Source organism: Falco cherrug, chromosome 4 (genome assembly GCF_023634085.1).
Source record: "Falco cherrug isolate bFalChe1 chromosome 4, bFalChe1.pri, whole genome shotgun sequence".
NCBI lineage: Eukaryota > Metazoa > Chordata > Aves > Falconiformes > Falconidae > Falco > Falco cherrug.
The window spans coordinates 51,909,865-51,924,751 of NC_073700.1; the positions used below are offsets into that span (position 1 = coordinate 51,909,865).

General features: G+C 55.0%; 2 protein-coding genes across 2 annotated transcripts in view; one reads left to right on the top strand and one right to left on the bottom strand.

Annotated features, from left to right (window-relative positions):
• Window positions 1-9,654, top strand: part of SETD2 (SET domain containing 2, histone lysine methyltransferase) — a 66,313-nt gene extending 56,659 nt beyond the window's left edge. The window contains exons 18-21 of the mRNA XM_055710171.1: window positions 1,962-2,073; window positions 8,155-8,235; window positions 8,449-8,550; window positions 9,348-9,654. Coding sequence (XP_055566146.1) covers window positions 1,962-2,073; window positions 8,155-8,235; window positions 8,449-8,550; window positions 9,348-9,509 — 457 coding nt within the window. The 3' untranslated portion in view covers window positions 9,510-9,654. The remainder of the gene's footprint in view (window positions 1-1,961; window positions 2,074-8,154; window positions 8,236-8,448; window positions 8,551-9,347) is intronic.
• A 1,859-nt stretch (window positions 9,655-11,513) lies between these two features.
• Window positions 11,514-13,618, bottom strand: LOC129735908 (death domain-containing membrane protein NRADD-like). Its single transcript, XM_055708055.1, has 4 exons — window positions 13,502-13,618; window positions 12,652-12,820; window positions 12,440-12,579; window positions 11,514-11,917 (listed from the first exon to the last, which is right to left on the bottom strand). The coding sequence occupies exons 1-4, from the start codon at window positions 13,596-13,598 to the stop codon at window positions 11,616-11,618; spliced, it is 708 nt and encodes a 235-aa protein (XP_055564030.1). The 5' UTR covers window positions 13,599-13,618; the 3' UTR covers window positions 11,514-11,615.
• Between the last annotated feature and the right edge of the window lie 1,269 nt (window positions 13,619-14,887).

Below are 14,887 nucleotides of genomic sequence, written 5' to 3' on the forward strand. Positions count from 1 at the left end.
GGCATGTGGCATCAAAGGGTTTGTCTTCTCACCCTCGTTTTTTCTGCCTTCAGACCTCTGGTCTGTTCTAAAGCAAGAAATAGTTTCCCAGTGTTTTCCTCACACCTTTGTGATCAGTTTTGGAAGGTACCAAGTTTTTTGATCATTACCTATGAATTCATATAAAATTTATATCATGGATTTTAGACTTACGAAAACAATTATTATTTTTTTTAACTTTCAAACTCCATGTGAGGTCTCTGTGGGGATCCACCTCTCTAAAAGGTTACACCTGAGTATTTTGTTACATGTCCTGACTGTCTTGATATCAGTTACTGTTACTTGCACACATTTCTTTGCATCAGTTGACCTTTTCAGTCCCCTGTTTGGACTTCTTTCGCTGCCTTACACATCCAGAGTTGCACCAACAGCAGAGCAGGAGAGCTTCAAACCCCAGGAAGGAAAAGAAAACAGCCGAGCAGGAATTCGTGATTTGTGCTGTGGTTTGGAAGTCTTGCAATGAGACGAAGAGACGCAGCTGAGCCTTCCCCCTTGGCAAGGAATGCCTCTTCTGTGCATCTTCTGCAACTACATGAGAAGCCGCTAATTGAATATAATTAATCTTGAACTTTTTCAAGGAACACATGCTGGAAGATTTCTTTCAGTTCTTCTTTTAACTGTGTATCTTCCAACAGAATGGGGCCAATACAGGAAAGGAAATCTTACTTGTTAGGTCTTCTTATTTAAATATTTTGTTCTACTTGGCAATCAAATTAATAGTGGTCCAAGCTCAGGGATATTCAGCAGTATCTGGAGAATCAAGTAGCATGGTGAAGCACGTGGGGGCTTGTTGAAATAAGACTTTCATGCTTCCCCCTAGCATGTCCTGAAAAGTAAAAAGCCCTGAAGTGGGACAGGGTTTCTGATACAGGTCAGAAACCTCCAGAAATTCAAACCAGCGGCTTCTTTTGATGCAGGCTTTCAGGATTTCTTTGTATTGAGCTGAAGAGCACACATCCTGGCTTCACACAAGAGTCAAGAGATGGCAAATAGTTGCCATGTTAGGTCACCTCCAAATCTAATGAGGTCTGGGGAGCTGTCCTTTGCATCCCTCTTGTTTAGCCTGTTTGTGACTGAGTCCTCTCACCTGATGGAGAGTCCCATACTTGCCCTAGTCCTGCAAAGGCAGCGGTCTGTCCTCTTGGCCCTGATTTCTCCTAGTTGTGTTCCTCCCCTGGTCAATGGTGTTTCCTCCCTGGCACTGTCCTGTATTTGCCCTTGGATGCTGATGGCTTCCCACTCCCCTCTTCCAGCCTTGAGGAAATGCAGACCAGTTCTTCCCATCCTTCCCTGGTTTGAGCACAGCGGGCCTCTTCTCTGAGCATTGGCCTGACAAGCCCATGCAGGCTCTGGTGGCTTCTTCCCATGTGCAGTGAGCCAAGCAGAGCTCTAGCCCTGTGTTTAGCCTCTTCTAGTGTATGGATGAGATGAGCCTCGTGGCATCCCTTCAAGCTCTTGCTCCTTCCTGTGGCCTTTCTCAGGATCTTTGATCTGCGTCCTTTCCTCGATGAGATACCTGTGGCTGAGCACTTGGCTTTGAGGTGTCTAGGGCTGACCCTCGCTCTGCATGAAACAGCACCTTCCCCAGCCACTCCGCTGTGATTGCTCCCATCTTTCCACGCCAGAATCACTGACCTTCTTTATTTCATGCCTGGGATAAACTTCCCTTAATCCCACGTTGAGTGTCAGCAGTGATGGGAAGTGTGAATTCCCTTTTTTGAGTTCTTGCTTGGCTGTAGCCTTCTCCGACTTAGAAGCCTACTCAAACTCATGAACAGCAAGATAGGGCCATGCATTACACCTGTGTTAAGGGTTTTGGTGGTCAGTGCAGACCAGGTGTTCCTGCTGATGGGACAATCGATAAGCAGGTACTAGTTATTTTTAAGAGGGTGATGGTCCTCTGTCTCTCTGTCTTCCTCCAGGCAAACCCAGTGGGACCCTCCTACCTGGGACAGCCCAGGGGACGATGCCAGCCTTGAACATGAAGCTGAAATGGACCTCGGGACCCCAACATATGATGAAAACCCCATGAAGGTAAGTGTGGGGTCAGCGAGGGAAACCGCTTAACATCTCTGGCAGACCACACGGATAATCTTGTCCTTCAGGGCAGGAGCAGTGAACGCCAGGGCTGTTGCTGAGGTCGGTATGGACTTGGGGGAATGACAGTGACCCAAGATATGCTGTAGTGGCTGTACTGACCATAGGACCACTGTTTTTGTGCTTTTTAATAGTGGTAGGGGATTAACAGAGTTAAGTTGTTCTTTTCTTGCCACTCTGGAACACCTGATGAAATATGCTGCGCTGCCTGGTAGCTGCTGAAGAGCAGCTTCCCCTTGTTGCTGCCAGGTTTAGCCCTGGTGACAAATACTCAAGCAGAGATTTTTGTGATGCTCTCACCTCCTCGTCCTTCTGGGTGCTGGCTTGGTAAAGACCCCAGTGTACCTTTGTTTACCTCTCGAGCTGTGCTGACCGCGGCTTGGATGAACACAGGCTTTCTGGGGGCGGCTGGTGTTCTGCCCTGGATGCCAAGCATTACTGCAGCCTCATGTGTGGAGATGACCTTATAACTGGCCAAAAAAAGGGGGCAGGAAGGGGGATATCACTGAAATAGGAAAAACTAAGTGTGGCAGTAGAAGAGCTGGGAGCTCTGTGTTGCTTCCACCACCAGCTGCCTTTCTGCTTTCCTGGTGAATGCTGCAGAATCTCCACCGCTCCTGCTGTCAAAGGTTGATGCCTGTGAGGATGGAGCTGCTCTCCAAATGGGACTTGATTTTCAGTTAGGTCCCTCTGTGGCCACAGCCACCTCAGCGTTCTGTGGGAGGGGACTTGGCTGAGCCCCCCTGGGGATATGTCTGCCATCGGTGTGTGTTTCCAGCTCTGCCAGCTCTTGCAAAGCAGGGAGGGCAGAGTCCAAGCAGCAGCTGCTGAGCCCCTGTAGATAAATCACCCTGTATACCTTCCTGATTCTCTAAAAAGAAGAGAGGAGAGCTGCAGGGAGAAAGGTTTGTTGGGTTATAACTCTTCAGGAGCAATTCTCTCGATGCTTGGGTGATGCCCACATACCCGGTACTAATTTTGCTGTAGGTACTGAAGGTGTTGTCTGTCCTGCAGTGCCCAGGAACATCCCAATGTGCTGCGATCACATTTCGCATGTGTTTCACAGGATCCCAAGTGTTAACCCAATCCCTGTCACACCCCTTGAGTACTTCAGCCGGGATTCCTGGCGAGTTCAGTTAAACTGTATTATTTACAAATGTTTCTCTCCCTGTGAAAAAAGTTAATTAGAAAATTCACTAAGACCTGGCACAAACTGCTCAGCCAGGGAGTCTTTACTTCTGCAGAGGAATCCAGAAAAGCTTTTTAAATGATATTTTGTGCCTGGGTCAGCATCATGGGTACCCTGCTGGCATCCCCTGTGGTTCTGGTTGGATCCTCAGTGGGCAAAGGAGCAAATAATCATGGCACTGGGAGGATTCATAAACACACAAGTGTCCTGGGCTCACTGGATCCCTTAGGTGAGCTACAGGTTCAGTACCATGCAGCGACCTTGTGCTGCTCTGGCTGAGAACTCCCTTTATTGTGCTCAGCAAAAACATAAAAACTGACCTCGTGCAGCTTTGTGAACATTCCAGATGACTCAGGCTGAAAGAAAAATATTTCTAATTTGCCCGTTTTCTACAGCGCGTTGGGCTTGGATGGGAAGGGCTTGCCCTGTGTTTGCCTTGGGTTGATCCCAGTTCATCTGCGCTTGCATGTTGCTTCTGGATTCGGGTTGCAGATTGCTGTTGAAGGATACCGGCATGCAGAGCGAGACGCGAGAACCTATTTATCAAACAGACCTTCATTTTTGCCTTTAAGGCAAGGTTTGTTCATCTGGAATAGCCATAAACTGCATCCCCATGGAGGGTTTGCTGCTCTAGCTGTATGAGGTAAGGCTTAGTGGTGTGGACCAGTCTGGAGATAAACGTCCTTGTAATGAGAATGAGATGCTGAGAAGAAGGTTGGGCTCTTCTGATATAGTTGTGCTGGTGCTTTGCAGCCCGGGAGTCTTTTTCCCCATGGACTGAGGGTCTCGGTGGTGCCTGCGACTGCAGAGGGAACAGCTAGGAAAGATGCTTCTGTAAATGCGGGCAGGCATTTACATGCCAGATTCAAAACCTCTGGGATAAAAGAGATGCCGAGGACTGGGGTGATGCTTGACAGGCTTCACCTCAGAGCAGACATGAGCTGGCTGTTTCTGCCGGTTTTCAGTGCTCACTCAAACCCCAAAAGCCCTATTTTCAAGTGCAAAACTTCTCTGAAGCCATCAATACCTCGTTCCTAAATTAATAGCGGCCATGCAGCTTTGGCTGACCTTACGGTGATGTGGTTCTTACTCACTTTAGAGCTTTAAATCTTTTTCTTCTTGGCCAGGATGGCCTGAAGGTTGGGTTTTTCCCGGTCATGGAAATAACATTGAATTCCCCCATGGTCATAGCTCGCTCACCACCGCCTCCATAGTGATGTTTCCACCCTGAAATTGTAACCACATTCCTTGGATTTTTTTACCCTCCTCCTCCCCACCCTGCACCTTTTCCAAGAGGGATTAAACCCGCTGGCATCACGGCTCTGGCCATCCGACAGCTGCTGTGCTATTCCTGGTGTTCCCCAGCCACGAGGCACCGCTCGTCCTGGCGAAACACTTGCATCGGCAGCGACTGGGGTATTTTATTTCCTCCGGAGTGTGTTCAACATGCTTCGGAGCATCATTTGCTCCCTTCCTGATACCCTCAAAGCCCCGGCATGGCTGCTGTTGCTGTGGCTGGTGTCAGCAGTGGGTGAGGTTGCCTGGGGCTCGCACACCAGTATAGTGATTTTGATGGAAAGGCATTCGAAGCCACGCTTGCTATTTCCCTTTAAAGCACATTTTTAAACCTGCTTTTCCCCTTGGAAGAGGGGTTTCATGAGAGAGTGGCCTGGCAGAGTGCTCAGGGAGGCTGGCACTGGCATGGGGCTGGATGCCAAAGTTTTGGTGTTCTTTTAAGATGGAAAAAGCCCGGATTTATTGCACGGATGTGTTTGTGTCTCTGCTTATTGGTACCCTGCGGAGAGCATGGAAAAGCCAGTATCAGTGGAGCAGATTCCAGCAGCCTTATCCCATGCTGCTGGAGGATTTTGTTGTCCCCCCTGCACAGGCTCCTCCGAATTTCCCAGCGCATTTGGCTTCTTGCTCCCCTCCCACCATCACCCCATCCCAGGCTGATTTTCCCCTAACAGCATCTGCTGGCTTCTCCATCCTCACCTCTTCTCTGGAGGGTTTTTGCATAAAGCAGCAAGGCTGATAAATGTGAATACCACCATTTTGGGGGTCTTTTCCTGTGTTACAGGTTTCCTGGCAGGCAGCATGGCTTTGAATTACAGGAGCATTTTGGAAGAGCTATGGGGGAAGCGCTGTGGTCATGTCAATGCAGGCTAAAGCCCTTTGATAAGGAAGTTTTAATGTTAAAGATTAATTTTAACATGAGGAGAAATCAGCATCTTTGCACAAGTAGTAGCTTAGAAATACAGTTTCTGTGTCTACTCATTTTTCCCCTACAAATTTTGGCACTGGTTTTCCCCCCACTCTGCATGCTGTGGCCGAGAGGAGCAGGATTTCACATGAGCTGCCAGGCGGTGCTGGTTGCCTGGTGCTGGCAGCACTGCCTATGCTGGGGCAGCAGCTTGGTGGGCATCTGGTGTTTGGCCTGTCCTTGCTCCGGTCCCCAAAAAGTGCCGTTTTCCCCCTTCCAAGTCACCCCCACAGCCCAGGTGGCTCCCACGGTCGGGGGGGAAGCGATGGAGCTCAAAATCCCAGGAGCATTTAGCCCCAGGCTTAACCCGACCAGGTAAGCTTTATTTTTGCATTTACTTCCTTTACACATTTATTTACACACCTCTTTATTTGGTATTTACAGCGCTTCCCTGCAAACTCCAGACCTGTCCTTGGCTCTACTGGGGCAAGCTAATTAGCGCTGATAGTTTATGACATCCTCTGAGGGCTACGTTAAAATCCTGTTGTTACCAAACTGACCCATGTAGAAAATACTCCTTTCTTGTGCGGGCTCGGGGAATTAAGAGGAATTGGGGTGTGCTGGAGATGCTGGGGTGGTGGTGGTGGAGAAGGGCTTGGTGATGGAAGGTGGCAGGGCTTGGTGACACCATGGTGCCGGAGCCGCGCCGGGAGCCAGCAGGGAGCCATCTGCTCCCCATCACTGGCCTTTTGATGTCAGTCCCTGAGCTGTGGGCAGGGAGCGGTGAGCTTTGATGTGCGGCCAGCCCAGAGACGCACCAGCGCTTGCTCGGGACAGCTCCCAGCCATAAAACTTCCCTGTGGGGGGCTGATCTAAGTCCCACTTCGCTTTGCTTATGGGATTTTGCAGCTCTGCCCTCCAGCCTCGGCCAGGCGTGTCTGTGGGGTTTGAAAGGGATGGGATGGCTCCTGCTTTTTCCAGTGTTCAATACTTCAAAAAACTGAGTTTTTTCAATTAAAAGAAATAGCAGGGCACTTCTAAAGAGCACAAGGAGAGGGCAGATCTCCCTCCAGCTTTGCAAGCCTTTAACAAGCCTTTTTGCGCTCCCCATCTTTAAAATCCAAGTTGTGATAACTCGCGGTACCCAAACCTCTCCTGATAAAGCACTGGAGGAGAGATGCGGCTGTTTGCTCTCTTAGACTCTGAGGAGGTCACAGGCCTTGAAGGCAAAGCCCATAGGGATGGGTGGGAGTGCGGGGGAGGTAGGTGTTGAGCTGGTGGTGAAGGGATGCAGTGGGTGCAGTTTCTACTCTGTTAATATCAGCAACAAATTAGATCAGCTGGTGCTTGTGCTCTGTGGGATTAGTACTTAGGGGAACAGCCAGAAATTCCTATAGAATTCCCTTTATCCTTCAGTGATCACCTGTAGCTAAAGAGAACCTGTTGTAAACGCTCACCAGTGGGGTCCCAGCCCTCGCAGTGCTTTCAGCATGAGGGCTGATGGCGTGCCAGTGTGCCGGCACACCGGGCAGGCGGCTCCAGCAGGGACGGTTCTGCCGCAGTCGGTAGCTGCCACCGAGCGCCTGGTTTAATGGGCTGAGTAAACGAGCTTGGCTCAAACAGCCACCAGAGCAAGGCTGGGACAGTGCCCCCCCTGACCCGGGGGTCCAGCCGTGCTGGGTCCATCCCTGTGAGTCATCGTTGTGCTGGTGATAAGGCTTGGACATGGGTGAAATAAATGGGGAGGGGGGAACCTCAGCTTTCTTCCTGCCTCACCTCCAGCTAAAGACCCCACTGCAGGGCTGGCCCTCCCCTCCAAACCAGCCTGACTTCCCCAGGACCAGCTCATGCCCTTTTTCCAGCTTTTTTTCCAAAGAAAATGAGCGAGGAGTGGTTCCATGCCTCCCCAGGAGCTGTGCCTTCCCAGCCCAGCAGTGTGGCTGGAGTGTGCCAGCAAGTGTGCCCGGATCAGACTGGGAAGCACTCTGGAACTGGGCTGAGGAGTGTGCTGGGATCAGACTGGGAAGCCCTCTGGAATTGGGCTGGAGAGTGTCCCAGGACCAGGCTGGGAAGCGCTGGGGGAGCACACCAGGACTGGGCTAGGAAGTGTGCCAGGGTCAGGGTGGGGAACGTGCCAGTGCTGGGCTGGGAAGCTCACCAGGATGAGGTTGGGAAGCGTGGCGGGATTGGGGTGAGGAGCATGCTGGCATCAGGCTGGGAAGCACACTGGCACTGGGCTGGGAAGTGCTGGGACCAGCCTGGGGAGTGTGCCTGGTTTGGGGTGGGGAGCGTGCCGGTGTTGGGCTGGGAAGCATTCCAGCACTGGGCTCGGAAGCGCACTGGGAGCAGGCTGAGAAGGCTGGTGGGATTGGGGTGGGGAGTGCACCAGGCCTGGGCTGGGAAGCTTGCCAGGACCAGGCTGGGGAGCGTGCCAGCATCAGGCTGGGAATTCCGCTCACCGGGACTGGGCTAAGTGTGCTGGCACTGGGCTGGGAAGTGTGTGCTGCCCACCTGGCTGTAGGACAGGGCTGGGTGGTGGGACTGCTGTCCCCAAGGTGGGGACAGGGACTGAGCAAGGGATCGCCCCAGGGGGCATACAGCATCCTTTTTTTCCCCCTCTCTCCAGTCTTCCAAGAAGCCCAAGACAGCGGAAGCAGACACGTCCAGCGAGCTGGCCAAGAAGAGCAAGGAAGTGTTCAGGAAAGAAGTGAGTTTCCCCAGTGCCCTGCGGGGTTTTTCACTGTCCCACCCCAGTGACATGTCCGAGGGGGACACTGGTGTGGGGTGCTGGGGCTCATTGTCCCACGCAGGTGACACTGTCATGGGGCACCCGCTGCTCGGGGTGCTGGGGTGCCCCTGGGAAGGGGCGGTGGGGCTGGTGAGCGAGGGCAGGGCTGGATCTGGGTCTCCTCTCCCGCAGATGTCGCAGTTCATAGTGCAGTGCCTGAACCCCTACCGCAAACCCGACTGCAAGGTGGGGCGCATCACCACCACGGAGGACTTCAAACACCTGGCACGCAAGGTGACAGCGGTGGCACGGCTGGGGACATCCCCTCTGGACCCGGGGAAGGGGGGACTGCAGCGCCCCGGCTGCCGGCTCAGATGGGGCAGAGAAAGGGCAATCTTGGGGGAACAAGAGCTGGTCCGTGGGGAATCGCAGCAAATAGTGGGGGAGTAATTGGGGAATAAGAGCAAAATTGTTTGGGGAATATTTGGGAAAAAATAGCAAAATAGCTTGGGAAGTAGTTGAGGAATAATAGGGAGTATTTGGGGAGTAAAAGCAAAACAGCTTGGGAAGTAGTTGGGAAGTGACGGCAAATACTGGGGCTATTTGGGGAATAATAGTAAATATTTGGGAAATAGGAACAAAAATAGCTTGGGTAATAGTTGGGCTATAATAGCAAATATTTGGGGAATAATAGCAAATATTTGGAGAATGGTAGCAAATAGTTGGGGAATAATAGCAAAATTGTTTGGGGAATAATAGGAAATAGTTGGGGGAAAATGGCAAATCTTTGGGGAATTATAGCAAAACAGCTTAGGAAATAGTTGGGGAATAATAATAGCCAATATTTGGGGAATGTTTGGGGAATAACAGGAAGTATTTGGGGAATATTTAAGCAATAACAGGAAAATAGCTTTGGGAGTATTTGGGAGTAACAGCAAAATAGCTTGGGGAATATTTGGGGAGTAATAGCAGGTATTAGGGGAACAATAGCAAGGATTTGGGGAATAATAGCAAAATAGCTTGGAGAATCCCCAAGACTGAGAATACTGGGAATAATGGTGGGTATTCCTGGCCGCACCTGTCCCCTGCAGCTGACTCATGGCGTCATGAACAAGGAGCTGAAATACTGCAAGAACCCGGAGGATCTGGAGTGCAACGAGAACGTGAAGCACAAGACGAAGGAGTACATCAAGAAGTACATGCAGAAATTTGGGGCCATCTACAAACCCAAAGAGGACACGGACCTGGAGTAACCCCCACCACCACCCCAGCGATGCCGGGTGCAGCCAAACCTTGGAATACCAGGATTCGCGGTTTTAAACCACCAACCTGTGAATTTATTATTTTTTTTAAAAAAAAAAAGGAAAAAAAAAAAAAGAAAATAAACTTTGTTCCTTATGGCGTGAGGCGGTTTGTGCTGCCGGGGCAATGCAGAGGAAAACCCGGGCTGTGCGACGCGAGGCTTCGCCGGCTGCCCCCCCGCGGTGCTGGCGGTGTGCACCCCCCGTGTGTCACCAAGCTCTGTATTATATTTTAACATATATGTGAATATATTGATAATTTGGGTTTTTTTTGTTTTGTTCTTTTTTTTTTTTTTTTTCTTTTAGCCCAAGTTGTGTCGATACCACGGGAACAATTTGTAAGGATAGTTTTGGGGTTATTGTTTTTTCTTTCCCGCCCACCCCCCCCCCGGTTGTTTCCTTGGTTTTATTTTTGGTTCTGCGAGGTTTAATCTGTTTCCATGTAAATATTGCAGAGCGGGGCTGCCCCTGGATTTCTGGCAGGCCTCATGCTATGTTGATAAGATTGATTTTACTGCTTAAATCATTTTACTTTATCCAATTTTTACGGAACTTTTTATGTAAAAAAAAAAAAAGAAAAAAAATAATAAAAAGAAAAATGAGAAAAAATCAACACTGGACCCGGCCCCGAAAGAGGTTTGGCAGGGCCAGGGGGGTGGCCGAGGGGACCTGGTGGTGGCACTGGTAGAGACACGGTGGCCTGGCACGTTGGCCCGTCCCCTCTCGCTTGGGGACCCCCTGTCACTCGGCATCCTCATGAGCCCTGAACCTCTGTGGGGCGGGTGTTGGGGTGCCTACGCATGTTTTGGGGTTAAACTGGTTCTTTTCCATCATGCAGTGTCCCCCCGTGCCACCTGCCTTGGGGTCTTTTGGGGAGTCCCCCACCCACCCAGGGCCACCCACACCCCCCTGAGGTCCTTATGGGGATGGGTGTGGGACGTGCGTGGGGACACACGGATGCCTGGGGACACGCTTGTGGGAGGACACATGGACACCTGAGGACACACATCCCAGTGATGCTCTTGGGGACGCACATGGATGCCTGTGGACACATGTCCCCATGAAAGTGCTTGTGGGGTGACACAGACACCTGAGGGGACATATTCTGGGACACAGACATCTGGGGACAGACACCCTGGGGACGCACAGACATGCACATCTTGGTAACATGGACACCCAAAGTCACACATCCCAGGGACACACACTTGTGGGGACACATGGACACCTGAGGACACACATCTCAGGGACACCCAAGGACACACATTTTGGAGACACATGAACACCCAAGGGCACATGTCCTGATGACACATGGACACTTGAGGACACATCCCAGGGATACGCACTTATGGGGACACATGGACACCCACGGTCACACATCCCAGGGAGATGTGCTTCTGGGGACACACAGACACCCAGGGACACTCATCTTGGTAACAGGGACACCTGAGGATGTGTGTCCTGGTGGCACATGGAAACCCAAAGACACACATCCTGGTGACACACACTTGTGGGCACACAACCTGGGGACACATGCTTGTGGAGATACACGAACACCCAAGGACACACGTCTTGGTGATACATGGACACCCAAGGACACGGATCACAGGGACGTGTGTTCTGGTGACACATGGACACCCAAGGACACAGATCGTGGGGACACATGGCCACCCAGGGACACACGGCCACCCAGGGACACACAGTACTGGTGACACAGACACCCGAGGACACAGATCATGGGGACACATGGACACCCAGGGACATGTAGTTCTGGTGACACATGTGCGTGGGGACACATGGACACCCAGGGACATGTGGTTCTGGTGACACAGACACCTGAGGACACAGATTGTGGGGATACATGGACACCCAGGGACACATGCCCTGGTGACACACGTGTGGGGACACCCCTGGGACACGCGGTTCTGGTGACACAGACACCTGAGGACACGCCCCTGGTGACACATGATGACACGTTTAATGCCCCCCAGCACACCCTCGCTTTACAGAGGCACGACGCAGTGGGGCGCGGGCAGCGAGCCCCCCGGGGGGCCGTGGCGGTCACAGGGCAGAGGTGGCGTCCCCGGGTGCCACCAAGCGCCGCGCAGCGTCGTGGCAGCCGATGGCGGCAAGGGCCTGGCACAAGGCCTCCGGCGTGGCGCCCTCGGCCCCGGCCCAGGCGCTGAGCAGGGCGCGGGCGGGCGCCCGGCTGCGGGCGAAGGCGCCGATGGCGTCGGGCCCGAAGCCCAGGCGAGCGGCCAGGCCGCGCCAGTCGCCCCCGGGCCCGCCCCGCTCCAGCAGCCGCTCCAGCTCCTCCCGCCGCTGCGGCGGCACCGGGCCCTGCGCGGGGGCGGCCGGGGGCGCTGCGGGGGGCACGGTCGGCACCCGGCTGGGGGGGCTGGGCGCCCCCCGGGCTGTGGGTGCTCCCCGACCCCCGCTGGGTGCTCCCCGGGGTGTCGGTGCCCCCCGACCCTCGTTTGGGCGTTATTTGGGCTGTGGGTGCTCCCCGACCCCCCTTTGGGTGCCCCCCGACCCCCCTTTGGGTGCTCTCTGGGCTGTGGGTGCCCCCCGACCCCCATTTGGGTGCTCCCCAACCCCCGTTTGGGTGCCCCCCGACCCCCGTTTGGGTGCCCCCTGACCCCATGTGGGCGCTTCCCAGGACACAGGTGACCCCAACCCCTTTTGGGTGCTCCCTGGCCATGGTGGCACCACCCCCCCCCCGGGTGCTCCCTAGAGCTCCCTGACCCACCAGGTCCCCAACCCACCAGGTCCCCAGGGACAGACGACCCCTGACACCCCACCCCCCCCCATCCTGATGACATCAGGGACATCCCCCTCTGCCCCCCCACGGACGCCCCAAGCACGTGGCGGGGGTGGGTGCTCACCGTGCTGGGGGGGCTCCTGCAGGCTGGGGGTGTCGAGGAAGACCCCGCTGTCACCCTGTAGCTTCTCGCCCTCAGGCACTGTCCCCACATCCCCTGCCCGTGCCTTGGCCAGCTGCTGCTTCTGCCTACACGTGTGCCAGCTGCCCCGGGACAGGGGTGTCACCCGGGGGGGCAGGGTGCTGCCCCCCCGCCCCGTGACCCCCCCCACCTACCACTTGAAGGCCACGTAGGCGAGGAGTCCCACCACCACGGCAGCCAGGAGGGAGCAGTAGACAGGGATGATGTCCTTGCCGCCGGCCTCGGGTGGCGGTGGCACCAAGGTGGGGGTGACACGGGGGTCCCCTGTCACTGGCTCCATGTCTGCGCCCTCCAGGTTCTCACCTGTAAGAATAAGGGGTGCCCCCCCCCCCCAAAAAAAAAAGGTTAGAGGAGCCCTGGCTATTCTCCACCCTTGCCTCAGTTTCCCCTTGCAGGTGGTTTGGGGGGAGGGGACCTTAAATATGTTGGGGTGGGGTGGGGGGTGTCCCCAATGCACCCCAATTTTCTGTGCCCCCCCTTCCATGGTGCACAGCACCCCAGAGCCACACGTGGGGAAACTGAGGCACAGCTGCCCCACCCCCCACCCCCACCCCAGTGAGCCCCCCCCCACTGTGCCCAGGAGGGGTAACAGCCGTGTCCCCCGGGTGCGCGGGGGGGGCTGAGTGGGGGAGGGGGGTGCTGGGGGGAGTGATGGGCGGTGTTGGGTGGGGGCAGTTCTGAGGGGCAGTATACTGGGTGTGGGTGGTGGGTGCTGGGGGGGCACTGGGTGGGAGGGGTTCTAAGGGGGTGCTGGGGGGAGAGTGGGTGCAGAGTGGGTGCTGTGTGGGTGCCGGGGGAGAGGGTACTCACTGTGGGTGTGGGGGGTGTGGGGGAGGGGGTACTCACTGTGGGTGCGGGGGGTGCGGGGGGGGTACTCACTGTGGGTGCGGGGGGTGTGGGGGAGGGGGTACTCACTGTGGGTGCGGGGGGTGCGGGGGGGGTACTCACTGTGGGTGCGGGGGGTGTGGGGGAGGGGGTACTCACTGTGGGTGCAGGGCTGGCAGTGGGTGTCAGCGCGGCCACAGGGCTCAGTGGTGCCGAAGCCGGCGGGGCAGGGGGTGCAGCACCCCCCCGCCGTCATCCTCCCGCTCCTGCAGCCCCCAGCCCCTGCGGCACAGCGGGGGCTGCCTCAGCTGCCCGGAGCCCCCACTGCCCCCCAAAACCGGCTGTTACCCCCGGGACCCCCAACTGCCCCTCCCGGGACACCCCAACTGCCCCCCAAGCCCCGCTGCGAAACCCCCGCCCCCCCCCAACGGTCACCCCAAACCCTCACTGTGCCCCTCGCCCCCCCCCCCGCCCCCCAAACCCCGCTGTGTAACCCTCGGGACCCCGAACTGCCCCCCCGGGACCCCCCAACTGTCCCCAAACCCTGCTCTGCCCCCCCGGGACCCCGAACTGCCCCCCCGAGACCCCCAAGTGCCCCCTGGCCCGGGGCCCCCTGAGCTCCCGCTGCGGGGGGGCGGGGGGGGGGGGGGAAGGGAATAAGGGGAAAAGAAATAGCAAAAGCAATAATAAACTAAATAAAACGAAGAAAGCGAATAAACACAGGGTAAGCGAGTAGAACCAAAAAAGAAACATGAAATAAAATACATTGAAACGAAATAAACCGAAATAAAATGAAATGAAGGGAAATAAGGGGAAATGAAGGGAAATAAGGGGAAATGAAGAGAGATAAAAAGGGAAATAACGGGAAAAGTATGAAATAAAGTGAGATAGGATACGAACAGGATTAAAGAAAGTAAAATAAAATACAAATAAAATAAAATGAAAGAAAAATATATAAAAATGAAATAAACGAAAATAAGCCAAAATAAAATCAAATAAATCAAACCAAACTAAACCAAACTACAACAAAAAAAACCCAAAATAAAACAAAACAAAATAAAATAAAACTAAAACAAAACAAAATAAAATTAAACAAACCAAACCCGAATGACACACACGGCGCACAGCACCACCCGCGCCCCCAGCCCGAGCGCAGCAGCCCGGGCGGGACAAAGGCGCCGCGGCGGGGCGGAGCGGGGGCAGCCGGGCCCCCCCGCCCCGGGCCGAGCCGCTCCGATCTGACCCGAACCGACCCGGCACCGCTCGGCCCCGCTCCGCCGCCGTTCGCCTCCGCTCGGTCCGGTCCGGCCGCGCTCGGCTCCGCTCGGCTCCGCTCGGCTGGGCTGGGCGCGGCCCGCCGCGGGACGGGACGGGCGGGGAGCTCCGCTATTGGCTGCGGGCGGGGCGGTGGGGCGGGGCTTATCGTGTAGCTCCGCCCCCCCGGCTCGGCGGTGCCGGTGGTAGTGGAGGGGGGCGCTCCCGGGGGTCTCAAGTTCGCGTCCCGCCGCCGCTCCCCCGGCCCACACCGGCCCGACTGGGACGGGA